This window comes from Pipistrellus kuhlii, unplaced genomic scaffold (genome assembly GCF_014108245.1).
Source record: "Pipistrellus kuhlii isolate mPipKuh1 unplaced genomic scaffold, mPipKuh1.p scaffold_m20_p_7, whole genome shotgun sequence".
Taxonomy (NCBI): domain Eukaryota; kingdom Metazoa; phylum Chordata; class Mammalia; order Chiroptera; family Vespertilionidae; genus Pipistrellus; species Pipistrellus kuhlii.
Window position 1 is genome coordinate 35056499 of NW_023425573.1, and position 27781 is coordinate 35084279.

The 27781-nt window shown below is 35.5% G+C and overlaps 1 protein-coding gene and 1 pseudogene across 1 annotated transcript in view; both read right to left on the reverse strand.

The window, feature by feature from the left end:
• Window positions 1–27781, reverse strand: part of AGPS (alkylglycerone phosphate synthase) — a 106129-nt gene that overhangs the window by 7923 nt on the left and 70425 nt on the right. The window contains exons 13-19 of the mRNA XM_036421106.2: window positions 26339–26415; window positions 23750–23862; window positions 19713–19782; window positions 18139–18200; window positions 14017–14106; window positions 8496–8595; window positions 6431–6488 (exon numbers count right to left, since the gene is read on the reverse strand). Coding sequence (XP_036276999.1) covers window positions 6431–6488; window positions 8496–8595; window positions 14017–14106; window positions 18139–18200; window positions 19713–19782; window positions 23750–23862; window positions 26339–26415 — 570 coding nt within the window. The remainder of the gene's footprint in view (window positions 1–6430; window positions 6489–8495; window positions 8596–14016; window positions 14107–18138; window positions 18201–19712; window positions 19783–23749; window positions 23863–26338; window positions 26416–27781) is intronic.
• On the reverse strand, window positions 2588–6409 carry LOC123651635 (annotated as a pseudogene).

Here is a 27781-nt window from a genome sequence, read left to right on the forward strand (position 1 = left end):
GGTAGTGAAAGTGTTGTATGTTGCCAAGCCATCAAAAATTATCTAGAACTACTCTTTGTGTACTAAGGGCCTGAAGACTTAGCAGGAACACCATATAGTCCTATCTTAAAAATGATGTTTCTTCAGAGGCACAAGTCTCAACCTGAAAAGAGGACTTAGTTGTCCATTTGTTAGTACAAGGCACATTTTGTGTGTTTGATTTTGGTGGAGGTACAAGCTAAATGTTAGCCAAATGAGAGATGCTAACACCCAGCCTTTTAAGGTGTATGAAATGGGATTATGATTATCCATGAGTATAATGTTTAAGGATACCTTTTCATTAGCACTCTACAATTTTCAGAATAAAAATCCTGTGTTTACTTGGTTAGAATTATGCCTAAGTACCCTGTTTCCCTGAAAATAAGACAGTGTCTTATATTAATTTTTGCTCCCAAAGATGCGCTAGGTCTTATTTTCAGGGGATGTCTTATTTTTCCATGAAGAAGAATACGGTATACATTTATTGTTAAATGAAAATAAAGGAAATTTATATCTGTATACGGTACGGTAGTACGGTAGTTGTCAACACAAACCAGACAAACTGTGAATCCTACAGTATCAAGAATTTACTCATTTATTCAATGACAATCATGTCATCATCTTCTGGAACATCATCATAACAATCCAATTCCTGAATTTCCTGGTGAATTTCTTGTGACTCCATTTCTTTCAGAATCAGTGGACCAAATCTCTCATGTTTAGCCGGGGGGGGGGGGGGGGGGGGTATTTTCGGGGAGATGCCTTATATTTCACTCAGAAGGAAACCTGTAAGTAGGTCTTATTTTCGAAGGATGTCTTATTTTCGGGGAAACAGGGTATGCATATATTTTGTTAGGTTTGTGACTATTTCATTTTCTTTGAAGCAACTGTAAATGGTATTGCAAATGCTATTTTAAATTTCAGTTTCTGTATGTTTGTTAATATGTAGAAACTAGTAGCCCTGCTCACAAATCTGTGTGCCAGTGGCTCTCAGCAAGGCCTGGCCATTCTGCACCCACTGCCCAGAGGCTCACCATGGCCCAGAAGCCCATCCGCAGCCAGGCACAGAAGGCTCACACTGTCTGCTCTCAGCAGCCACCCCTCCCAGGAATGGGGGACTCTGGTGGAGCCGAGAGGACTGGGCACCATCATCTTTGGATATGGGCACCATCAGCTTTGTGACTGAGTGATGGTTAATTTGCATATTACCCCTTTATTACATAGGATTGTATTCTGCAATCTTGCTGAGAATTTTTTGTAGATTCTTTGAGATTTTCTATGAAAACATACATATCATCTATAAATAGCAAGTTTTATTTCTTTCTTTCCAATCTGTATGTCTTTTATTTCACAATACAGGTTTTTAACAAATGGCCTCAAAACAAATCTTTTGCTCATTCTTTTAAACAGTCTCTTTTTACTTTTAAAGTTTCTGATACTATTGGATTCTGTTAAGATCACACAAAATAGCTAAGAGCAGATGCTCTATAATTATTCTCTGAACAACAGTAAATGATTTTGGTTAGGTAAAGACACCAATATTTAAACTAAGACTGATTAAATTCAATCAAGGCTTTTTACTTCCTGACAAGGCCTTAGGTATAATTTTAGCAAATGAACAACTTAAAAACTTAAATCCTAAATTGAAATTAAATATGTGGCTGACATAAACTCTGCTGTTTAAACTGACCAGTTCGTCAGTTACAAAAACAAGCACTATGAAGATTAAGTTAAGCAGGCTTTATATTTCCTATAGCCTCCAGTACCAGACTACATCTGTTTTCTTTGATACACAAAACCAGAGTTAAAATAGCCCCATTTATCACAGCATGATTGCAGGCAGACAAACCAGCCTGTCTGTTTCCAGATAGTGAAAGCAACTGTTATTAATCACAATTACAGGCCAAACCTTCTAGGAGAAATTGCATCAATATTCTCACAACCCCCAGCCCTCCTGCTCTTGAACTCAAAAATGGTACTGAGGGTGTCATGGCTCTGCCTGAAGGTCAGGAAATAAAGATGCCACTATGCGGTTAACTTGAGTTTTAAGTTCAGGGTGCAAATTAAGGAAAATATTTTTTATACATAAGTAATCTCTCAAAATATTATTAAGATTAGCAGGACAATTAAACCCACTCCTTAAAATCTATATAAAAGGTGTCTGCTTTATGAATCTATACTGAATAGCACAGGATATTTGAAATTTATAAATTAGATAATTCACTTTAAGCAGAAAAGCATTTATGAAAATAGATATTTTTTTATGCCAAATTTTGCAGTCAGTAGTGTGAAGGAAATTATTTCTCTTTTAAACAGAACTTCCTGAAGAGTGAGACCAACTGCAGTTTATGGATGAAAATATGTTAAGACAATTGTTGAACCATATCCCTTGACTTTGGAGCTTTTTCAAATAATCTGCAACTCCTTCTTCAATGGTTAGGTTGAGGGTTTAAGAATATAAACCATATACTAGACTTACTGGGGTGAACACTTTGTAAGTTATATAAGTGTATATTCACTATATTTTACACCTTAAACTAATATAATATTATATATTAAAAAAATTCCCCACAGTCCTTGCTTTATTTCTTTTGGCCACACATGCTTTAAAAAGTATGCACTCACTTGCAGAACACCCAAACATCAGGAATTAAAAGGGCATAAAACATGGAGCTTATACGCTTGAAAGAATACACAGTCTTTAGAACAAAATAAAACCAATCAAATACTGACAATTTCTTTGTTCAAAATATAGACATTTTATTTTAATGCAATTTAAGGTTTTGGTATTTTCTTTTAAAACACATTAGGGACAGAAATGAGGCTTCTTGTGTTGCCTGAGGCAGAGCTTGATTTCTCTTCTTTGAAGGACTTTTGCAAAATACAGATGCCATTCACTGGCCTCAATGTTTACCACCATCACCACTCCTCTACCCCCCTCACACACACAACTGTAAATACAACATCTTGGCCCATCCTAGGTACAACTGGCAGGGGCTACAGAGCATCCAGGATGTGGCTGATGTTAGTGACCAGCTCCTGTCACTTATCTGAGATGAGCTTCACTTTCTTGAGCTTGCCAGCCACCAGCTACTTACCTTCATCACTGACGTTAGCACTACTCCTTAACCTGGGTATCCAGTTTCTGCATTTCTTTTACTTGGATGCACAGGTCAGAGCACTGTCTTAGACCTGGACCGCAGCAGAGCAATCCCATTGGTCAAGGCCTTGTATTCCATCACCAGACGCTTCTTGCCACTATGGAGGGACCATCAATGTAATGGTAGAGACCTATTCTCTTATTGACCATCGTTAAGACCTGCTCTGTGATGCAGGCCACATCCATCCTGGCTTCTGTAGGTCGGGGCCCTTGTGATGTGGCTCATGACTGTGAAGAACAAGAGGTAGAAATGGCCACCACCAGCAGGGGCTCCTGCAGCATGAGCACCTTGCTGAATGTGAGGTGTACTAGGATGTCCCGGATGTTCTGTTTTACCAGATTTTCCTTATAGGCAACAATCACAGGGCTGCCAAATGTACCCAAGTAGCTGTAGCACAGCTCATTTCTTAAGGACTGTCAACTTGGATATTCTTGTCCCTTTGGGCATAACCTCCAGTGTCAGAAAATCTATTGCTTGCTCATAAAATAGCTAGTCCACAAACCTCATCTTCAATGTAATTCTCCAAATCAGTTTTGAGAAGTTGTAGTCATCAATGCAATGGGTCTTTCACCCACCAAAAAGAGGGAAGCAAGGAGTCATCCACAATAAGGAAGTGGCTAACGAAAACACTGCCAATCTCATTGTGGTAATAACATTCTGGGCATCAGCCGGGAGGATGGTCTTAAAGGAACGAAGGGAGGATAAACACTCTCTGGCTGTCTCTGGTCATCATAGTGTGGAAAAGGCCCCTTAAGTACAGCCCCAGTGTGCTTCAAGTCCACACTTGCTTCCGCAGCAATATTATCCCAGTGAGAAACCTTAATGACTTGCATCATGCTGATGAAAGGGCCGTTTTTCTCATAATGTACTTGAATGGCATCCTGACTATAGGCAGGGATATCTCTAAAAGGTCCATAATCCAGGTTTTCAAATTATGTGGAGTCCCCCAACTTGATGTAGCTCTTAATATTTTGGGAGGCAAACTTCACATGCATTGTTTGTATCTTTGTTGAATAGGGAGTGTAGAAATAATGGTTGGCCTCAAATACCACAAACTGTTTCTCTGATTAAGTGATCTGGGTTGAATATGGCTGAAGCACAAAGGTATAAACTGTTTCCAGAATGACTGAAATCTTGGTCTCTGGATCAAATGTACTGGGAGCTTCACCATAAAGAATCTCTACTTTTACCCTTAACTTTGGTTTCTTGTACTTCCAAGGTTGTTCTCTTCCTCATCATTTCCCCTCACAAATAGTACAGCTCACCTGGGACACAGCTATTTCTTAAGGACTGTCAACTTGGATATTCTTGTCCCTTTGGGCATAGACAGAGGTGCACCAGCTGTGTTTTGAACTCTGGCTCCGAGGCCAGCAAAAAGGAGGAAGCGTGAGATGTGAATCCATCACTTGGGTGCAATAGGAACACCTTGGCAGTCACCTTGTCCAGGTGTCTGCTAAGGTCCATTGTGCATTTCAGGTCTTTGCTGGACTCTGGAACCTAAGAAGTAGGAGCAGAAGCAGGCAATGGCAGGGACCTTTATAATTACGTGAAAAAAAAATTTTTTTTAATTTTTTATTCCCAGACCTTTTATTTCAAGCTAAGTAACACATAAATCTTTAATGGTCTTTACAGTGTTTTTTTTTTCTTTTCTTTTCTTTTTCTTTTTTTTTGAGGGGGAGGGGTGACCCACAAATATTTTTAAAATTTATTTTTATTTATTTCAGAGAGGAAGAGAGGAAGAGAGGGAGGGAGGGAGGGAGGGAGGGAGGGGGAGGGAGAGAGAGAGAGAGAAACATCAATGATGAGAATCATTGATCAGCTGCCTCCTGCACACCTCACACTAGGGATCAAACCTGCAACTTGCGCATGTGCCTTGACCAGGAATTGAACCATGAACTCCTGGTTCATAGGATGGCATTCGACCACGAGTCATGCTGGCCAGACTATTGATTTTACTTTTTTAAGAAGCTACTGTTTTTTAAACATCTACCATATGCAAGACACACATTTAATGCTTTACATACATTATCACATTTAAGTCTTACAATAATCTATGATGTAGGTACTATTATTCCTATTTTTCAGATGGGAACACTTCAGCTCAGAGAAGTTATTACCTAAGGTCACACAGCTAGTTAAGTGCAGTGTCAGGAATAGTCAAATACAGATTTCATTTCAAAGCCTCCCCTATGGTTACAAACCTCTCAAACTTTTAAGACCAAGTTTGAATGGAATCTTACATACATAATGCACCCATGGAAAAACACTAAAATGCTTGTATTATACAGTAGAGATAGCACATTATTTTACTTTACTTTTCTACTGAATTACTATTAATTCTCTTACCCAGAAATATTAGGGATTAATTGAGCCTTTCCATGATTAGACCCTAAATGCTATGGTTAAAAATTGAACAGGGAGAGAGGGATATAAAGAATCCAGGGCAGGGGTATGAGCTAGGAGCTGAAATTTTACATTTAAATTTAGAATTTAAATTTTTAAGTTTGGTGGTTATTTTTCCCTATGTTCTTCCCCTAAAAATATTTTCACATTTAAAACCTAAATATATCTGTTTTTTCTAAGTACCACATTATAGTGAGGGGTATATCAGAACAAATTTCTATAAAGGGGGACAGGTAGATAACTTCAAAAATTATAATTTTAATGAACGAATAACCACTGTTTCACTCTTAAAAAACTGCCTCATATAATTTTCATAAGCTCATACATAGGTAGATAGACCCTAATTTTTATTAGTGATGTGATTAATTCTCTTACAACTAACAAAAGAGCATTAAAATTTTGAAAAAATAAAACATTTTTCACATCCTATCTTGATTAATTTACTGAATTCAGGATGGGCAGAAAAACAGCTCTTCAAAATATGGTATAAACTTATGTCCACTTACATTCTAATAGTAGCTGAGAAATACTTATGTTGTTTTTATTTCTTTTCCTTTAAAAACTTTTGCTGCAATGGTCAGATACCAGTGAGGCAAGCTAGGTGGTCTTAGGGAACATGAAGTTCCCTGAAGACTTGAAGGCTGTTTAGGTTCATAGCTAAGCAGGCTTGTCAAGTCAAACTTCTATGGACTACTGCCATACCTAGACTACCTCAGTGACAGACACAATCTTCCAAGAAATTTCAAGTGCTTTCATATTATTTATACTACGACTCTCCGGGCATTTTACCAATGTCTTTTTACGTTAGGAATGTCAGAAATGTACATGAGGAATAGCAAAAAGAATACCTCCGTGGTGATGTGACAGACTCCCTCCATTAGCGAGGATTTCTTCTCTAGCAGCTGCCTATATTTGGAAACAATACAACAAATAGATTTCACTTTGAAGTGAGAGGAAGATCCAACTCCCAAAGGAAGCACATATTTTCTGGGTCAAATGATAAATCAGAAGCCTAGTTATCCTTTCTTCATTTCTTAAAAACAATTAAAATATATAGCCTAACTTTATAGTTTTTCCAGTAAATAGTCAAAATATCTGCAATAGTTACTTCCAGATTCTAGAAAAGAAAAAAAAAGGCAAAACAATCAATTTTGCAGCACTAAGTTGTTAATAATGAAAAAAATTTGTAAAGACAAAACCAGGTTCTACTCTGAAGATAACATCTCACTCTTCCAATAAATAAGAATAACTAACATTTCTTGACTGCTTATTGTATGTCCAGAAAAGCACTAAGTTATTTACCTACAATAACACATTTATTTTTTACCGTAGTCTTATGGAATAATTATAATTACTCATATTTCTCAAATAAAAAAAATGAGGCTTAGATAGTTAAATTATTGGGCATCCGACTCAAGATTACTTACAAAGTTATCAGGAATCAACCATTGGGACAAATTACTTGTCTTACTTAAGGCTATTTAAGTGAGAAAATAAAACAAAACCTTGTTTTATCCTCTAACATACTAGGCCCTGACTAGGCTTCTTATAAAGCACAATGGTGAGAAAGATAAAGGCTTAAACCACAATAAAGAATCACTGAAGTACAGGGTGAAAAAAGGGTAACAGAAACTTAAATTGCATTCAATTCATGAGTATGAAATAGCAATGAAGTGAAATATCTACATGGCCTTGAACCTCTCAGAATTACTCAGGTTGTACAAACCATCAGGAAGGTAGGCCAGGGTAGAAAAGGGTCCATGTGGGACAGATAGACAATATCTCGCTGCAAAGTAATTTATAAGAACCCTCATCACTTAGCATTTTTCACATGAAACATAAATATGGTAGCCCCACTCTAAGAGATTATATCTTCAAACAAATTATTTTAAATAAAACAATACTTGGAATTAGTAACACTTAAAGAATGGCAATTTGGACTGTGAAGGAAGGAATAATTTCACTCTTTAGTAATACAGGAAAGGAGCATTGGGCAGCCAAATGGCAATACAAAAACATTGAAAGCTTAAAATGATGGAAAAGAACTTGAACTTTTGAGGGTGATAGGTTATGTCCACTATTTTTATTGGAATGACGATTTCACTGTGTACACAGATATCAAAATTAATTGAACTGTATTTGATTTACTTTATTTCAATTTTACTTAAAAAATTTTGGGGTTGGGCGGGAGGCATAGGCAGGAACCAAACCAAACCCTATCTGTGGTTTGGGTCTAAAAGTATCCACTGATAATCACCTTGTAGTATTACTTTGGTAGGCACATAATAGAGTTAGAACTCTAGGACACCTGAGGTTAACCTCAATGCCTTCCCAGTTCCTTTATATTCTAGTCTGTTTCTTAAACTCTAGGCATACTTGTAACAAGAAATATTTATCATCAAACAGAAGGTTTTATAAAAATTAGAGGCTTAACGCTATTGTAGTAAAACTGCTAACGAATGAACGTCAATGCCTACATACAGCTTTAGCAAACAAAGTAGGTATAAAGCTAGAATAAAGATATTACAGCAACACAGACACTCTAACCAGAAGGTTAGCTTGCTGCTGATCTCAATAGCCACCATCTGCAGATGAGTGGGCTGCCAAGTGATAACAAGGACTCCCTTAGTCCTTCGTTATTTAATTTCATCTGGTATTATGTACTATAAGTAACAACAACAAAAAATCACAAGCTACAGAATATTAATTTTAGAACATTGTAATATATGTATAGATTAATTTTAGACTCAGTACACAACTCAGTGCAACAAATATGCTTCTCATTTCTGTGGAATATCAACTAAGTAAGCCACAAGTGATTAAAGAGCCTAATTAAAATTAATAAATTGATGGCAAAAATTATCAAAATTAATAAAAGAATGTTAAGAGCTATATTCATGTATGCAAAATTACCTCGGTTTGGTCAAAAACAGTCAGTGGATCACTTATTCCCCTGTAGTTAAAGGCAAAGTAGAAATAGATACATGCACCTGCATCATAAGTCTGCGTCACCCTAAAAATCAAACAGAATCACAAGGTTGTAATTGAGTGAAATCAGATTTAATCCTGGAAACTTAAAGGCAAGATCATCTGAATGATTTGCTGAAGCCATAATCTCATTTTCTACCCATGGAGAAATTTAGATTGGCTGGACAAAGGATATACAGAAACTATTTGTACTATTTTTATAACTTTTTGGGTAAATATGGATTATTATGTCCCCAAAACTTAAAAATTTTAAAGCAATGTAAATGTTTCTCCAATTAGCCTGAAATAAATAAAAACCACACCTCCTTATAAGCGATTAAAAAACCCCCAGTATATTGTAGCTAAAAACAGCCCAAAACAAACTAGCTGGAACTTAGTGACCCACTATAAGTCTTCTAAACTTCCTTAAAATTAACAGAAATAAGTATGAGACCTTAAAAACATGCAATAAGAGAAATGTGCAAATACCAAAAAATAATCAGACTAGATAAAAAATACATCTTCACTAAGTTCATGTTAATTTGTAAGGATTTAAAAAACAAACTGAATCATACAAATTGTACACACACACACACACACACACACACACACACACACACACATTCTGTATAATAAGAGCGTAATATGCTAAGTGTTTGACCATTTGGTCAATTGCTCAACCAGTTGCTATGACCACTGACCACCAGGGGGCAGACGCTCCAACCAGTAGGTTAGCTTGCTGCTGGAGTCTGGCCGATCAGGACTGGGCAAGAGGACTGGACATGCCCTGAAGCCCTCCCGTCATCCTTCCCCGTCTGGCTGGCCCCCATCAGGATTGGGTGAGACAGCCAATTGGCCGATCGCCGGCCAGACCGAGGTACCCCACCTGTGCATGAATTTGTGCATTGGGCCTCTAGCAAATATACACATACACACGTATATCTCGGCTTTCAAAATGCAATTAGGTGAAGCAATGAAAAGGGAGCTAAGAGAATCATAGTCAAATTTCTGAATATAATTCAGAGTTCCCACAAATAATTTAACAGAAGGAGGGAATACTCTTCTTACTACACAATTCAAATAGAATCTAATCTAAAATTTTAATGGCCTTTTAGGACAAATGTTAGGTGCCTCAGAACAGAATAAATGAACTGTTTAACAATAATACTGTCAATTTGCCAGCTGTGTTTCTCTTTTAGTGTTAATTCACTCTCATAAAAAAGATCCCTTGAATATTTTCATTTTAAGTAACAGATTTACAAAGTTTTAAGAAAATCTAGAGAACCATTTTAACCACAATGGCATCATCATTTCAGATAATCAAATTTAAATAAACTTCAAGGATACTGGAATGAAACTAGTTTATAGCAAAGTAAAATATATGTCATTTGTGAGAAAAATTAACATCAGTAAGGAGAAAATGTAACTAAAAATTAACAGAGTATTGCCACCTTCCAACAAATACAGGATCAATATTACACAGTTAAGTTTTCAATGGATAAGAGGCTTCTGAAGTCACAAAAGGGCTGAATTGATCAATATGTCAAAGAAAAACAAAATAGAAATAATGGAACATCTTTTGGAAAACCTCAGTTTGGGTCCATCTCACATAGTGACTCAGATCTAACACCTTTCAATAGATCAGTTCTATCACTTAAAGACAAACACTAACTGCTTCCAAAATCATTTTGACAAGTGATAGTGTGGCTGCCAGTCATTCTACTATTTTTTAATTTCTAAAAGTGTATGTGTTCTACACTTTTCGGAGTATTTTACCTGAGCTAGATTCCCCGGCTAGGAATTCCTTTCCGTAAAACTTCTTCAGAAAATTTAGGGCTGGAATTTCTTTTCCAGTAGACAAAGTATATTTTAACAGAGAGAAATAAAATGAACTCAATAAGTGCACCGTACAGTTAAACTATTTTCCGTGAGATCTTTCATTTTAGTATCTATAATAATTTAAAATTATTATTATTATTATTATTTATACAAAATCCATGGTTTTCAGTGTTTAATAGATCTAGGTTCAAATTTTTTTAAAAATATATTTTATTGATTTTTGTACAGAGAGGAAGGGAGAGAGATAGTTAGAAATATCGATGAGAGAAAGTCATCCATCAGCTGCCTCTTGCACACCCCCCACTGGAGATATGCTGGCAACCAAGGTACATGCCCTTGACCGGAATCGAACCCGGGACCCTTCAGTCCCCAAGCCGACGCTCTATCCATTGAGCCAAACCGGTTTCGGCTAAAATTATTTTTTCTTTTTAAATCTTTGTTGTTATTAAATTAATTCATGAATAGCTTTTTAAAAAAACTAGTTTAAAAAATATACCTCATACATTTACATTCAACACAGAATAATCTCTTGGTCCACCATTAAGCATTTCAAGTCAAACTAAACTAAAATCAAATTCTTATTAAATGCTAGTTTAATCAAGTATGAACTAGAAAAATTATTTAAAACTCCTATTTATCAAAACCATTCAAATAACTAGACTTGTCACATTCTAAACTTTGGTTTTATAAGATAATTACAGAAATTGAGCATTTAAGCTTTTCAGAAGATTACTTCTATAAAATCAGCTACTTAATGACATATGGCCAATTCAGTCTAGTATATCAATTCTATCTACCTGCAATACATAATGAATATCCTTAGGTCTTGTGAGTACCTTCTGAAGAACCAAGACTTAGGTGTTGTTATAGATAGGCTAAGGCAGAATATTTTACTTCCTAATCACTTTCAATAAGTGATTTATTACAATGGTATTTTCATAATGAAAAGGAAGAAGTCTCCAGAGATATTGAATAGGGAGGTGGAACAGAAAGAGAAAGGAGAGATAAAATCTGTTAAATTGCCACTGGACAAAACAAAAGAATAAAAATTCCTTATCTATATAATAATAAATTCTATAATTTTAACCGTTTCAAATTTTACTGGTAACAAATGACTTTTGGATTAGGCCTGGTCTATTTTTAGTATTATAATAACAGGCCTAAGAGACTAAACTGTAAAGAGAAGAATTAAGTACAGCAGGTGTTTATACAACATTTCATTCAGTGTTGCTATGATGTTAACTAGAGGCCCAGTGCACAAAATTCCTGCACGGGCAGGGTCCCTAGGCATGGCTAGCTATCAGGACTGATCTGTGGAGTGACCAGCAGGGCAATCGGAGGGCACCCACTGGCACCCACTATGGCTGGCCTGCCACTACCTGCTGGCCAGCCCAGCTGCCCGCCCCCCATCCCTGATCACCTCCCTCTGCGGGGTGACCAGTGGGGCAATTGGGGGGGCCCTGCCTTGGCTGGCCTGGCACCACCCACTCACAGGCTCCAACTCCTGCTGCCAGTCAGGGCCTGCAAGCAGCTCTTGCACTGAGTATCTGCCCCCTGGTGGTCACAGTGACTGGTCGTTCCGCCATTCGGTCAATTTGTGTATTAGGCTGTTATTATATAGGATGAGATGCGTGATAAGATATAGTAGGAACTTAACTCTTGTATCTACCAATTAGCCTAAGGTAAAATTAGTTTCATTATACATTGTTTTGCTTAGTCACAGAACCTGTTGACATTCGTAAGTAAGGATTTATTGATAATATAAGTAACGACAAACTTATTTTTCTTAGGCTTTAAGACAAAAGTTTTGTCTTTAAATATGACTCCAATTTTTTTTTTTAAGTATATTCTTACACCTTTATTTGGGAAGATTCTCTCCAAGATTAGTCACTATGCCATCAGTAGTTTTGCTATAAGCCTTGTACATAACAAGGCCCTCTCTCTATTCCCTCTCTTCAGATATACCAAATGCCCAGCCAATAAACTCTAAATCTACATTTTTTTTTGGTTTCACTTATTTGACTCTACCCCAAATACACACGTTCTACGTGTTAATACACAGAACTGACTGGGTGCTTCCTGAAAAGCCCTTCAAAGCCTCTATCTCATCAGGAGCAGAAAAGACTATTTTAAAGAGATCCTGACTTACATGAATAGTTAATGTGAGAAAGGTGCTTTCTTCACATGCCTTGCTAGGATTTTACTTTCTTACCCAGTAGATGCACAATTTATCAAATTCTAAGACATCTGTTTCAATGAGAGCAATAGCAGAACCAAGAAACACAATATGGCAGTAGAGAAGTACAAGATGAGAGGATGTAAAGAGAAAAGAAAAAAAATCACAGAAGAGCTAGGAGTTTAAAGAGAACAGAAGCATTTCTAGTCTTGCAAAGCAAATATATGCAAATTATCATGCTATGTCAAAATATTAAGACATTAACAACTGGATGCCTTCATGAGGACTTGTCTTTGGGAAGTTAAACAAAATATCCAAAATTCCCTTTATTTTCGTTCCAATAACATTTTATAGAATTCATATGCTCAGTTCAATCCAAATATATTTAATCATCTGGTGTTTACATAGAAAACTACTATCAAAAGATTTAATACAAAATATTCCTTCTCAAGAAAACTCCCATGGAGGTGGATGCTATTTAACAAAGAGAACAAGATCTTCATTAATATGACCCAATATGGGGCATAAATATCCAATATGAAGACACTAGCCACGTGTGCTTTAAATTTAAATTTAAAGTTAAGCCGAAACCGGTATGGCTCAGTGGATAGAGTGTCGGCCTGCAGGCTGAAAGGTCCCAGGTTCGATTCCGGTCAAGGGCATGTACCTTGGTTGCAGCCACATCCCCAGTAGGGGATGTGCAAGAGGCAGCTGATCGATGATTCTCTCTCATTGATGTTTCTAACTTTCTACCACTCTCTCTTCCTCTCTGTAAAAAATCAATAAAATATGTTTTTAAAAAAATTTTAAATTAAATAACATTTAAAATTCAGTTCCAGTCACTTAACCTCATTTCAACATCTCAAAAGCCACATGTGCCTTGTGGCAACCATTCTGGACAGGGCAGATACAAAACATTTCCATTATTGCAGAAAGATCTATTGGAAAGCAGAGATAATCTTCATTTGGATCTTTTGCTCCACTCATTCCTTAATTCCACATCCATTCATTTAATCAACAATTGATAAAATGTTTAAAGTGCTTTTTCTTTATTGAAGAAAGAACTATGTTGCCTGTGTATGTAACTTATAGTTCCTTCACACACACACACACACACACACACACACACACACACACACACACACAAATAATTTATAGTTTCAGTAAAGAAGGTCTTCTCTTATTCCAGGTGCTCAGACATCTGGGTCTTCACCATCATGCTGTCCAGATAGCTACAAGCTCACTCACCAAAGGGGTGTTTTACTTCTCAAGGGATCAGGACTGATGAAAAATATTAGTGGCACAATCCTAACAAGGTGGCAAGTGAAGTTTAGGAAAGCCTGCTAAATAGAATAGACTGAAGCTTCCCTTCAGCTAGCCAATTATTTCCCATTAATTAAAAAATAGTTTTTTTCAGAATATGAAGTACTATAAGAATAAAAAAAAACTCACCTGCATGTAGAAAGAGGAGCAAACTGAACACCCTTCTCTTTGCATTCCCTTATTATTCTTTCTTTCACATTTCTACAGAGATCTACAACTCTAGAAAACATAATTGAATACCATATTAAGTTTTCAAATAAGTTACCAAAAAAATCTAATAAATGCTGCTTTATCTGTCATCCTACATGTCAGAAATTCTCTTAACTAAAGCTTTCACACTTATTCCTTAAAAAATGAAAAAGAGCCTTTATCATTCAAACTGAGTCTTCCATTAATAACATTAAAGGGAGCAAACTCCTTTCTTTTTAGCCATAGGAAAGACACCAGTGTACTCCAGACTCCAGAACATTGTTTCCTACACTTAGGAAAACCCAATTTCAAAATAAATCTAATTGCAATATTTTAAAAGCTTTGAAGCTATAAACATGCTAATTAAAATTCAATTCTAGATTATAGAAGTACCAATCATATCTATGTCTACAACGTTTTTCTTAATTTAAAATAATTTAATTAATAATTGTGATATTATACCCACATGTACAATAGCCTATTCTAAAGCACTGAGCTAACATCCAGTTCAAAAAAACTGACTGGACATGTAACCCTGTGTTAAAGCTACGCTAGACTGTTTGATATTAAATCAGTAAAAACAGGCGAGGGGAAAATGATAATATTTAACAATATTAATTTATGTTTTAATGTGAGTTAGAACATATTGTTCTAACTGCATACTTTGTTTCATATGGAAAATAAAACTCTTAAAGTATATAAAAGCCACTTTATCCTCCAATAAATATCCCAGCTATGTACTGATATTGATTCTGTATTTTAAACTCTGGTCTCCTTAGAATCATGAAAATAGAAAAGATACCAAAGAAACTCCAAAGACTGACCTATCTTTAGTCTCAAGGCTGATTTGACTGTGTGAAAGCAAATGTGATAAAAATAACATTAGATTATGCTTTATAAAACATTAAAGTCATCTGCACCCATGTGGACAAAAGATGGCCGCCACAAGATGGAAGGCAGTTGTGGGCAGTTAGGGGTAACCAGGCCAGCAAGGGAGGGCAGTTGGGTCAGGGGGACCCAGGCCTATAGGAGAGGGCAGTTGTGGGCAATCAGGCGAGCAGGGAGGGCAGTTAGGGGTGACCGGGTCGGCAGAGGAGGGCAGTTGGGGGTGGGGGGGAGACCAGATCAGGACTGCAGGGGAGGGCATTTGGGGGAAGCCAAGCCTGCAGGGGAGAGAAGTTGGGGGGGGACAAGGCCTACAGAGGAGGGCAGTTGGGGAGTTGGGGGGAGGGGAGGACCAGAACTGCAGTGGAGGACAGTTGGGGGGGACCCAGGCCTGCAGGGGAGGGCAGTCCGGGGGGGCAAGGCCTGCAGGGGAGGGCAGTTGTGGGCGATCATGCCAACAGGGAGAGCAGTTAGGGGTGACTGGGTTGGCAGAGGAGGGCAATGGGGAAAGACCAGGTCTGTAGGGGAGGGCAGTTGTGGGCGATCAGGCCAGCAGGGAGGCAGTTAGGGGTGACGGAGCTAACAGAGGAGGGCAGCTGAGAGAGACCAGGCCAGCAGCAGAGAGCAGTTGGGGTGATTGGGCCAGCAGGAGAAGGCAGTGGGGGGGACCAGGCCTGCAGGGGAAGGCAGTTAGGGACAATCGGGCCAGCCGGAGAGCAGTTAGACGTAGATCAGGCTAGCAGTGGAGTGATTAGGGGTGATCAGGCTGGCAGGCAGAAGCAGTTAGGGGCAATCAGACAGAGGCAGGCAAGAGGTTGGGAGCCAGCAGTCCTGGATTGTGAGAGGGATGTCCAACCGCCCGTTTAGGCCTTATCCCTCCAGGTGGTTGGACATCCCTCAAGGGGTCCCAGATTGGAGAGGGTGCAGGCTGGGCTGAGGGACACTCCCTGCCCCCACGCACAAATTTCGTGCATCAGGCCTCTAGTATGAATATAAATATGAGAAGGATTTTAATATTTTATTAGCATGTCATATTTTATGTTTATAAATTACAGTACTTGAAAATTTTATAAATTCTAATTTTTCAAAACAGTGCTTGTAAGTTAAATTCTGCTTTATTCTATGGGAGCTGCAGGCAAACACAATTTATCAATATTATCTATGTTTCGTTTATGTTATGGTAAAAATGCATGTTTTTATTGTGTGGTTTTTAATCCTCACATGAGGATATGTTTTACTGATTTTTTAGAGAAGGGGAAACCTTCTAACCACTGAACCAAACTGACTAAGGCCGCTCCCTTGGTTTTCATCACAGTCTCATGCTGGTGTATTCAAAATCTTTAAATTTCTACTTGGAACTCTTAGATATTTTTTTAGGCTGCATTCTTACACTATTTCAGAACACCTCCATAGAACTCCTCACAGAAAATACTCTGCACAGATGCAGTTGTGCTACAGGCCACTGAGAAGTATACAAAAACTAGTAGAACCAATAATCCCTTAAGATATTTGTGCATGAAAAGGCCAAGTGATTTACTAATGAGTGAGGGTTGAAGACCGTGATCCCATGGGTTGCCGCTAAATATGATCTCTATCCAGCTAAAGGTTTGAAAGAAAAAACATTGCTAAATGGTTAACAAATTTCATGTCAGTGAAGTAGCTGCTTTCCGTTAATTTTATTTCTTAAAACTTCAGCTGAAGTTGTTTTAAATGAAAACAAATCAAATATGTAGTCTTCTGTATAAAAGATATTGCCAGGAAGTCAATTAAGTAAAGATGTAAATATATAAAGAAAGGGTAAAGAAAAATAAAAGATAGTGCATATTAGCTTCCACAGTTGGAAAAACAAAGTCAAAATGACAGCCACCAGTTAGTAATGATTTTGTAACAAGAAAATACATACTACCAAAGAAGTAACACTATACTAACCCACTTTCACCCTGGAAAGAAAGATATTAAACACTAAAATGGTATTTGAGACAACTATGAACAGCTGTCAAACTATATATGTTGTTCAAAAGTGTCAGATGTCAATGAGTTAGTTAATTATTTTTTATTGACAAGATTTATTCCCCTCTAAATTAAATTTAGAATAAAAAGCTGTAACAGATCCATACTATAAAATTTAGTTATCTTAAAAAGTATAGAATATGAGCATCAATGTACCCAAAATCAATCATAATCCATCACAGATGAACACTGAATACAGAAAAGTAAAGACGTTTTCTGGGGGAGGAAAAAAAGGACATCAGCGTAGCACAAAATGTTAATATATGTAATATCCAAAAGATAAATTCATGGGGGTTTATAGACTCAAATAAGTTGTTAATTTTATAAATAAAAAGTAAAATATAAGATAAAATGTACTAACAATCTCCTTATGAATTTTTATGAATTAACTCACAAGTCTACTTTTATAAAAATTTATTTTAGAGAGGGAGAAAGAGAAAGAGAGAAAGATCAATATGAGAGCACTGTATCTCTCGGTTGCTTGCTTCTCGTACACCCCAATCAGGGATCAAACCCGAAACCTGGGTACATGCCCTAACCAGGAATTGTATCTGTGATCTTCGATGCTCCAACCCAACGGAGCCACACCGGCCAGCGAACACAGTCCACTTTTTAAGAAAACCACCTCACATTTCCTAACCAGTTCTTATAATTAATTTCCTAACTAATATCTGTATGTGTATGCAATTTAAAAATAGTACATAATTTTTAAATTACATATCTTTTAGAAATCAATTAAATGCAAGATCTTAACAGAATGCACACAAATACAAAAACTAAATAATATATCACAAAATATTAACTGTTTTATAATATAATTTGGAGGGCACATTTTAGAGAACATTTAGGCATATTAACCACTTAAGAATTTAAATCAAAGTTACATAAAACCATATAGTGACATTCAGTGTTCAATATGATTCTTCAAAATATAAAGTTCAAGAATAACTTCCTACTATGGAACATGAACAAATTTGCTGCAAAAAAAAAAGGGGGGGGGGCGCTACCAAATATAATAGTGGAGTGGAGATATTAATTTAAATAAAGGTGATTATGATGTTTCAATGGTTCTTTATAAAATTTTAAGTTGACATGTTCACACACCAAGACACATTACTTGAACAACTTGTAGCATATTTTAATAACAGGCATTTTATTCCATTTTACCTGTCCCAAGGAGCAGAAGTCTCAAAAGATTCTCCTACTACATAGTATTCCAAACCCAAGTCCTGTTAAGACACATACACAAAAATCAAGAAAGTACAACAGATGCAGATCAATAATATTGTTTTTATTTCATATTCATTGTTAGTACTTTGTGCAACTGTTGGTGTTACATGTTTCCACCTTAATTTCCATGACTCTTTACTATCCACCCCATTAAGAGCTCTGCCAAGTGGTCCCAAGAGTGAGACATGAACTCCAGGAGGACAGGAACTTTGTCTGTCTTGTTCTCCTCTGTACCTTTGACACCAGGCAGAGTGCCTGACACATGGTAGAAATTCAAACACTTCTGCAATGAATGGAGTGTCTATTCAGGAACTGTCTATATGCATTAGAGAATACTAGTAGAATTGATTTTTAGTGGCCTAATCAGCAAATTAACCTATACCAAAAAGTGGCCATCAGGATAGAAGGAGCAGGAAGTAGGAAAGTGGGGTGGAGGCAGAGGAGACTAGAGGAAGGAGAAGTCATCTCCCTTTCTTAAAAACAGCTTTTCTTTAAAAACAAATTAGAAAATATAGTGTGTGTCTCTGCAGTAACTAAAAAGAACATTTGGAAACAACACTGCTAGAAACACATATATTTTATACCATAAAAAATATAATGTTTATATAAGTAACTTATAATACTAATCCCTGTAATTTCCAAACTGAAAAGAGCAATTCATAAGCTACCACAGAAATATAAAGATATGAAAGAAAATTTTATAAGGTAGAAAAATCAATATATGTTAAGTTTTTACTTCTAGAAAAATGAACCACTTAAACTCTACTACTGATTGCCAGGAAAAAATCCTAAAATTACTCATCTAAAATGTGTGTTTTTCTCTTATGCATTCACTTATTCAGTAAACATATATTTGGTGACAACAGCATTAAGCACTGAGAAAATAAAAAAAAAATATGATAAAACAAATCTCCATCCCTACCCACCAAATCTCTAACTTGTTTTTGATTAAGTTTTAACATTTACTTAATGAAGTAATCTTATTAGGAAACTTACTTAAAATTGTATCTATATTGTACTTGTTAGTTACATTGAAATGTTAGTTACATTTCATTTTCTAGAATTATGAGAAAATGGTCAATATGCTCAGAGAAAATGCCTAACAAAATTTATGTATATCCATAATGCTTATTATGAGAAATAAAGTAGTGACAATTTATAGGGGTAAAAATTATTTATAAGACCTAAAATCATCCATTGCCTTTCATGATCTGTAAATCTGTTAATCACAACTTCTAACACAGCAGTTTTCCTTTTCAGCATGGCAAGGGGGAGGGAGCTACGGGAAGACCTTATCAAATCATCGTAAACTAAAATTTAGATCTTACCTAGAGTTACATTAAAATTCTTACTATGGGAGAATATGGGGTAGATTTGTAGCTAATCCTTTGTTCCTGTAAAACGATATGCTCAATTACAGTTGGTTAAATTTAAGAAAATAATTTTATTCACTCAAAGTAAAAAGTATTGTCTGCAACAGAAATTGACAAGGGAATTGTGTGATAACTTACTCGAATATATGCAATGACAAAGGTCAGCAAATAACCTCTCTGTCCATTATCTTCTCCAGCTGCCAATCCACTGTAATTAAAAAACTGTTAATAAATTTCAAATGAACTATTAAAAATATATAAAACTAACCAAATTGATACGACACCTTAAGATTAACATATATTACTTACTTTCCATCTCATTTTTACTTTACTCATTTATCATAAATATCTGAAAGAGCCATCAATAGACTATGCTTGAATAACAAAAATCTGAAAGCACTTTTAATATTTCAGTTTGGTCATTAATTTCAAACTTTTATCCAATCACATTAGCAAAACTGACTCATAAACTCAACTATTTCTATCCATATTGTCAAAAGAAAATTAGACATGAGAATCAAATTTAAATAATCAAAACAAGATACTTAAAATACTCTTATTTTATTATTATATTCTGACTCATATATGCATGTATTATTATAGCCTTATTCATATATAAAGATGTGCAATGACTGGCTTTGTATTTGGACTGATCTTCTAAACACAAAGACAATTCTTGAATGCTTGAGCACATAGTATTTGGAGTATTAGACATGGTGTCTATTTTATGGAACTTATGAGTTAAATGATAGAAAATACAGAGAAATATTTAAAGTTTTTGAAGCAACATACAGATAGAAGTATAAGTTCAACACATAAGGTCTCATTACTATGAACACATGAACTTCCCATTTCAATTAGTTTTAGCCATAGGAATTGCATTTGGTGATCCAGTTAAAATTAATCCATAACCGTCTAAGTGTTCTGCTTTGCGTAAGTTATTCTTATTTTAAAAGACTATGAATAATTTCCACTACCTTTAGTAAACACTTCTTTATTTTTGCTTCTTTCCATCACCAGGCAGAAATTAAATTTTAACTATTCTTAGTCAACTAAATAAAACTTATTCCAAACTCTCAAGAGTATAAAGATTCCCCCAATAAAATAAGATTTAAAAAATTATTTTTCCTTATGAATTTTTGGGGTCATGATTAATAATTAACTGTTATGTTTCCTTTTTTTATCCCCTAATTGGACCTCCTTGTTCTTAGGTATGAGTCTTGGGATTCTGTGACTTAAGCCTTTTCTGGAAGAATCATTTCTCTTCATGGCCTCAATGAACACCTTATAGTTATCCCCTGAATTTTGTTTGGATTTGGTGCTAACTAAATAACACAATGTAGATGTACCCTTGTTCTATACAAATAATGTAAGGCATTTTTAGGCTAGGATTCAGTGGCTAAATCAGATTTCCTGATTTAGGAGTATAGCTGGATATATTTGAATTAGTGTCATATAGAGGAGTAGCAAAGATTGATAGGGCAGCTATAGTCTAGAACTGCTTAAGAATGAAGCATGATGAAATGAAGAAGGCTGTCTGTATTGCTGGAATGTTAATGAATGAGGAAGGCAAACTTATACTAGATAGCTAAGAGTAAAATGTAAGAAAAGGACAGGAATTCTGGGTTGGATGTCTACGATGTGAGGTTGAGGTAGGTAGTAAAACAAAGCTCCAAAACAAAAAAGAAACCCATCAGAAAATTGCTGTGTGCCTGGAGAAAAATAGCTGAGTCCATACCTCAAGTAGATATGAAACAGAGTCAAATACTGAGTCCAAGAAAGAAAAAAACAACACTGACCTAGAAAACAGTTCATCCTGGTGGAAGGGGAAAAAAGGAAAATAATGTGGAGATCAGAAAAGGATGCCGAAGACCTGCACTGGAAATCTTTGAGAAGGCACATGCTAAGTCTGTATTTGGTGAGAAGTAACACTTAGTAGGACTGTCTATCTCTCACATTAGGATGAGAAAGTCCTATTTGTAGTCCCAAGTCAAGCCATTTTTCTTTAGACTCTTTTCTAATATCTGGCGGGGTGGAGTCAGGAGCACTCGGTTCTAGTTTGGAAACTTGTGTGACAAACCACACAGGAACATGTATTTTTCTTATCTAAATAAAGCAGGAAGAAATCAGATGTTAATTCTAAATTCAGTAATAGTAGGGCTTAGAAATTAACCCCCAAAATCTAAGATTCTAACTGCTTTATGTTTAAGTAGCAATATCCAACCCCTGCTTCCTGCTCTCTACCACAAATTTCAAACAACAATTAACAAGGTTCTTAACAAATTTAAAGCTACTTCATGAAGAAGGACTGGGAAGACCAATGAAAGAGGAATGAGAGACAATCTTTTTACATAAAAGAGCCATCTGGTGAACCTGATCACGCTCACACTGAATTACATTAAACAACATAAGTGCACATTTTAGAAATAACAATAACATATTACCTGAAGCTCTATGGTAAAATGTCAATACATTTGTCATGATTGCTGACAGGTAATATTTATTCTGCTTAGCTCTTAGAAGTTAAAGTACAGTACTAGCCAACAGGGATAAACAAACAAATATTTATTCAAAGTTTGGCTATTATGTACTGTTGGATTATATGTATAAAAAAGGTATTTAACAGAGTTCAAATAGGTGTGGAAGGCAAGGAGGAAAAATGTTGTCAACTGTTGGAAATACTGCATTAAAAACAATCAATTTAAAGCTAATGAGGTGGTAGGAACAGAAAATTAAAAATAACAACCAGAAAATAAAGAATAATAATTCCCTAGTTCAAAATAAAATACACTAGCTAGTCTAATAATGAAAACTTTAGCAGAATGAAATTTAGCGGTGCTCTCCTCCATGTAGTTATGTAGAAGAAAAAAATGAGGAATAAGGATTGAAAAAATGGCATCTTAAATAAGAAAATTATCCCTGAATCTTTCAGGTATTAGAACAAAGAACTAGTACTAGAGAGAACTGGGCAAAACAGGACTTCTAGAAAACCACAAAGAGATTATTTCCAAGTATCAAAAACATACAAAGAGCCCTATGTCATGTGCTTAATGACAACCTGAGCTGTTCAACACAGAAAGGATGTGGTACACTGAGAAACTAGTTAATTATAACATAACTAGAAATAACAAATAGTAATAGCAAAAAATGAGACTTTAATGAAGGTCTATTTTTAATGCTTTACCTATGATTTAAATAGATACCTCATTTTCCATAACCTATTTTTAATGGGTGAATTTGATACATGTTTTGTTTAATATAAGCAAACTGCCTAAATTACACTAATAATTCTGGGGTCTTAGTATCAGTATTTAAGGAGACCTGGATTCATATTGAGGATGATTCACTCTTACTTTTGAGTTGTAAATGGCTGGTGTTAAAAGAGGAAAACAAAACTGGCATTACATGAAAAGATAGTTCATGACAGTTGGCACAAATGAAATAAATAAAACTGACAAAATGGTTCTGATAAATACCTAAAGATTAAAATGCACTAGCAATAAAAATATTCACACAAAGAACTCAGAATAAGTATAATGTTTATGGTATATTTTCAGCTCTGGAATAAAAAAAAGATAGGTATCCAGAAAACTGTTAGTTTATGTACTTAAAGAGGAAAGGAAAATAAATGTAGTCCTGATGAATGGCATTTTCAGTATAGTTCCCATAGATCAATCTTATAATCCATCAAGCAGACAGACAGAAACCACCCAATCATTATTCAGTTGGTTATAGATGTGAAATGTTTTATGTTTCTTTATACCAGCACAAAATAATAAGTGACAGGTGTGGAGTATAGGTAATTTATCAAATACTTTTGATTAAACACAATTTGATTTTAAAAACATATTAACAGCATTTTTATACATATATTATTACCATTAAATAGTAACATGACTGAGGTTTTTCCTACTTCACTCTAGCACAAGAAATAGCAAATGCTATAAAATTAGCATTAATGGAAAAATACAATATTTAATAGTCATATATATGATTACACAAGAGCAACATACTAGTCTAGCTTTCTACACACTTTTAAAGTATAGTAACACAACATTTTAAGTTGATTATCATATAATACACATTTAATACTAGAAAGGGAACATTAACAACTGCTTGGAGATATCATAATTTTAGCTCAGCTTCCTCTTGACATTATGAACTGAAAGCCATACCCAAATTTTGCAGCAATGTCATATACTTGTTTTTCATGTTGAAGAACCTTCTCACGGTCCCCCTCAAACAGTAATGTAGCCACACTTAGTTGATTTGGATCAAATCCTTTAAACTAAAAAAATAAAAATAAAATAATTATTATAGATAAATCTTATCCTACAAAGCAGTAAATCAAAATACATTTGTTTCTTTTTTCTTTTGGGCCTGGACTCTAACACATCAACTCTTTAAAAACTGAACTTTGGTCATGGGGATGTAAAGTATAGCATAAGGAATATAGTCAATAATCTATATATATGTATAAAAACCTAATATGTAAACTGTCCCCTCGGGAGTTTGATCGTTCACTATGATGTGCGCCAACCACCAAGGGGCAGTGTGGAACAAAGGAAGGCCCTGGCTGGCAGCCGGCAGCTGTGGAAGGGAGGCCCCAGCCCACAGCCTGAAGGCCCCAATTGGCCCTGCTCCCTAGCCAGGCCTATGGACCCTACCCATGCATGAATTTCATACAACAGGCCTCTAGTATATGAATAATTATGAAAGGTGTCTGATGGGTGTGAGATTTATTGGGATACCTCATAAATGTGTGATGTTTAATCACTGGGTGTACATCTAAAACTAATAGTGTATGTCAACTGTAAATGAAAAATAAAAATTATTTATTTTAAATTGAGCTTTGGAACTTTACGTGGCAATCGAAAAGAACTAAGGCCTGTATTCAGATCATCAAAATAGAATAAAACTATGAAAAATCACTTCACTTCAAAGTATATCTCAGTGTCAACTGTAATGACTTATCAATATGTAAAAACAACAAATAACTTATAAAAATTATAAATATAATAAAGAATCCATTAAAACTACCAAAATGATAGAAATTAATAAATGATATGGGGGGGGGGAGTAAAAACCAACAGCACCCTTGCATATTACAATAAGTTCTTATTAAATAATATTTTCAAAACAGCTAAGAATAACCTTAAAACATATAACTTCATTAGAAAAACATGTCTAAAAAATATGTCATATGTTCCTGAGTGCATAAATATTATAAAACCTGTCAATTCCTACCCAAATTAATAAACAAGTTTATCTTAATTCTAATGAAAATCTATATGGACTTCCTAAAATGGTGAAGAGTTTTTAAAATTTTTCTAGAATAATAAACTGGTAGGTAACAGTGATAAGAAAAATTCCAAAAACAAGACCTATAGCAATTAAATTTATTTACTTTTTTAGAAACTAAAGCTAATTAAAAAGAATTTGATACATCTAAATGGAGTTTATTTCTTGGATAAGTATATAAGACTAGAAGCCCGATGCATGAAGATTTGTGCTAGAATGGGCTTTCCTTTCCCTGACTGCCGGCACCGCCTTTTCACTCTGGCCCAGCCCCTTTCCGCTCAGGTCCCAGAGCCGCCTCTTTCTGCTCCAGCCCCTCCTTCCCAAGCTGTCAGAGCTCCTGAGAGATGGGGAATGGGGGCAGAATGCCTGCATCCGCCCCTGTCACTTGGAGGCTGAGTATGCAAATTAACCGACACATTTGGTGGCTTAATTTGCATATCACTCCTGATTGGCTGGTAGTGTGGCAGAGGTACGGTCAATTTACATGTTTGTCTATTATTAAGTAAGATGACTTGGACATGGCAAATCAATATAAGAAGCAGGAATTAGGTAATATTGTTTTCATAACTGGTTACCAATTAGTAGAGGAATCAGTAAAGATTAATTTAGATCTATCTCACATTATAAAAATGAAAAAATTCAAATTGTAAAAGATTTTTTTAAAATTTAATTCCCATTTAACAAAATAGCAAGAGAGAGAAAAATGGTCCTAATCATAGTTCTGAAGGAAAGAAGGCTTTTCTAAGCTTAGAAGCAATTAAATAATCACAGAAAAATATATAAAAATTTGAAACTTTTGTGTACCAAAAAAAAAACACCCTTATTTGAAAACACCTGACCAGAAAAATTATTTACAACATTTATGACAAAGGCATCACATTACTTAAAGGACACACCAAAGCACTGAGGGGGAAAAAAAATTAAGCTGCCAACACTGGATAAATAACCATATACAACTAATTCACACAAAGATCATATCTAGAAAATACAGGAAACTGTCTCATTGTGTTTCAAGAAATAGTCAGGAAATTTAGAATATAAAAGAAAAATCCCACTAGCAACAGCAAGGATGCAACAGAAAAATGGCACAAATTGCCAGAGGTAGTGTAAGCTGATATAAATGTTTGGAAAAGGAATTAAGCAATCAACATATATATATATAAAAAAAAAATCTATACTCTTATTTCACTTCTACATATCTACTATAAAGGAAAAATTCAAACTATAAAAAGTGTTATGTGCATGAAACTATTTAATTGTTATTTTTAGGAACTTAATTTCTGAAATTGAATGCACTGTGAATTTACTTTGATATTTATTTCAACATGAAAAATCACTATGAAATATACACAGCAACATGGGAAAACATACTTAGAATAGGTACCTGGGAGGGGGAGAAGACAGGAAACAAAATCAATTTATATCTAAGCATTAAAATGTTAGCATTTTATAAAAATTCTTACCTTTGTAATATAAAACTTTTTTAATCCATCCAAAAACGATGTAAAAATAGAGGAAACCTGAGGTTTAAGAGCATGGCCTAAGAAGAAAAAAAGTTAGTATTTTAAATTAATAAATAACAAATTCTATGTTTTTCAGAAGATCAAGAGGTTACTTAGTATATTAAAAGTGAATGTTTTCGCCGAAACTGGTTTGGCTCAGTGGACTGAAGGGTCCCAGGTTTGATTCTGGTCAAGGGCATGTACATTGGTTGCGGGCAAAACCCCAGTAGGGCATGTGCGGGAGGCAGCTGGTTGATGTTTCTCTCTCATCAACGTTTCTAGCTCTCTATCACTCTTCCTTCCTCTCTGTGGAAAATCAATGAAATATATATATTTTTAAAAGTGAATGTTTTCATATAACCTGTATTTTTAAAATCTGCTGGCTATATATAAACTATTGATATGAAGATATACATCTTTTATCTTCATCTCCTTTCAAAAGTCACAATTTCCTATTTACAAAACCTGTTATTTTTTTTCCCTTTTTTAAAAAAAAAATAAATCTTTATTGTTCATATTACAAAAGTTCCTCATTTTTTCCCCTCCACCAGGTTCCCACCCTACCCTCTGCCCTTTCCTCACCCCCCATTGTCCTCATCCATAGGTGCACAGTTTATGTTCAGTCTCTTCCCGCACCCCTTTCTCCTCTTTTTCCCAAGAATTGTCAGTCCACTCCCTTACCGTACCTCTGATTCTATTATATTCAACAGTTAATATTGTTCATCAGGTTTTTTAATTCTCTTGGTTTTTAGATTCACTTGTTGATAGTTACATATTTGTTGTTCATAATTTTTATCTTTATTTCCTTCCTCTTCCTAAAGAACCCCCTTCAGCAATTCATATAATTCTGGTTTGGTGGTGATGAACTCCTTTAGCTTTTTTTTATTAGTGAAGCTCTTTATCTGGCCTTCGATTCTGAGTGATAGCTTTGCTGGATAGATTATTTTTGGCTGTAGGTTCTTGCTATTTGTCACCTTGAATATTTCTTGCCATTCCCGTCTGGCCTGCATTGGTTTCTGTTGAGAAATCAGCTGACAATCGTATGGGTGCTCCTTTATAGGTAACTACCTGCTTTTCTCTTGCTGCTTGTAAGATTCTCTCTTTGTCTTTTGCTCTTGGAATTTTAATTATGATTTGTCTTGGTGTGTTCTTCTTTGGATTCCTTTTGTTTGGAGTTCTGTGCGCTTCCTGGACTTGTAAGTCTAATTCTTTCACCAGGTGGAAGAAGTTTTCTGTCACTATTTCTTTCAATATGTTTTCGGTATCTTGCTCTCTGTCATCTTTTGGGACGTCCATAATTCTGATGTTGGTTCGCTTGAAGTTGTCCCAGAAGTTTCTTACACTATCTTCAACTTCCTGAATTTTCTTGTCTTAGGAGTGTCCTCTGGCTCTTTGTGTTCTAAG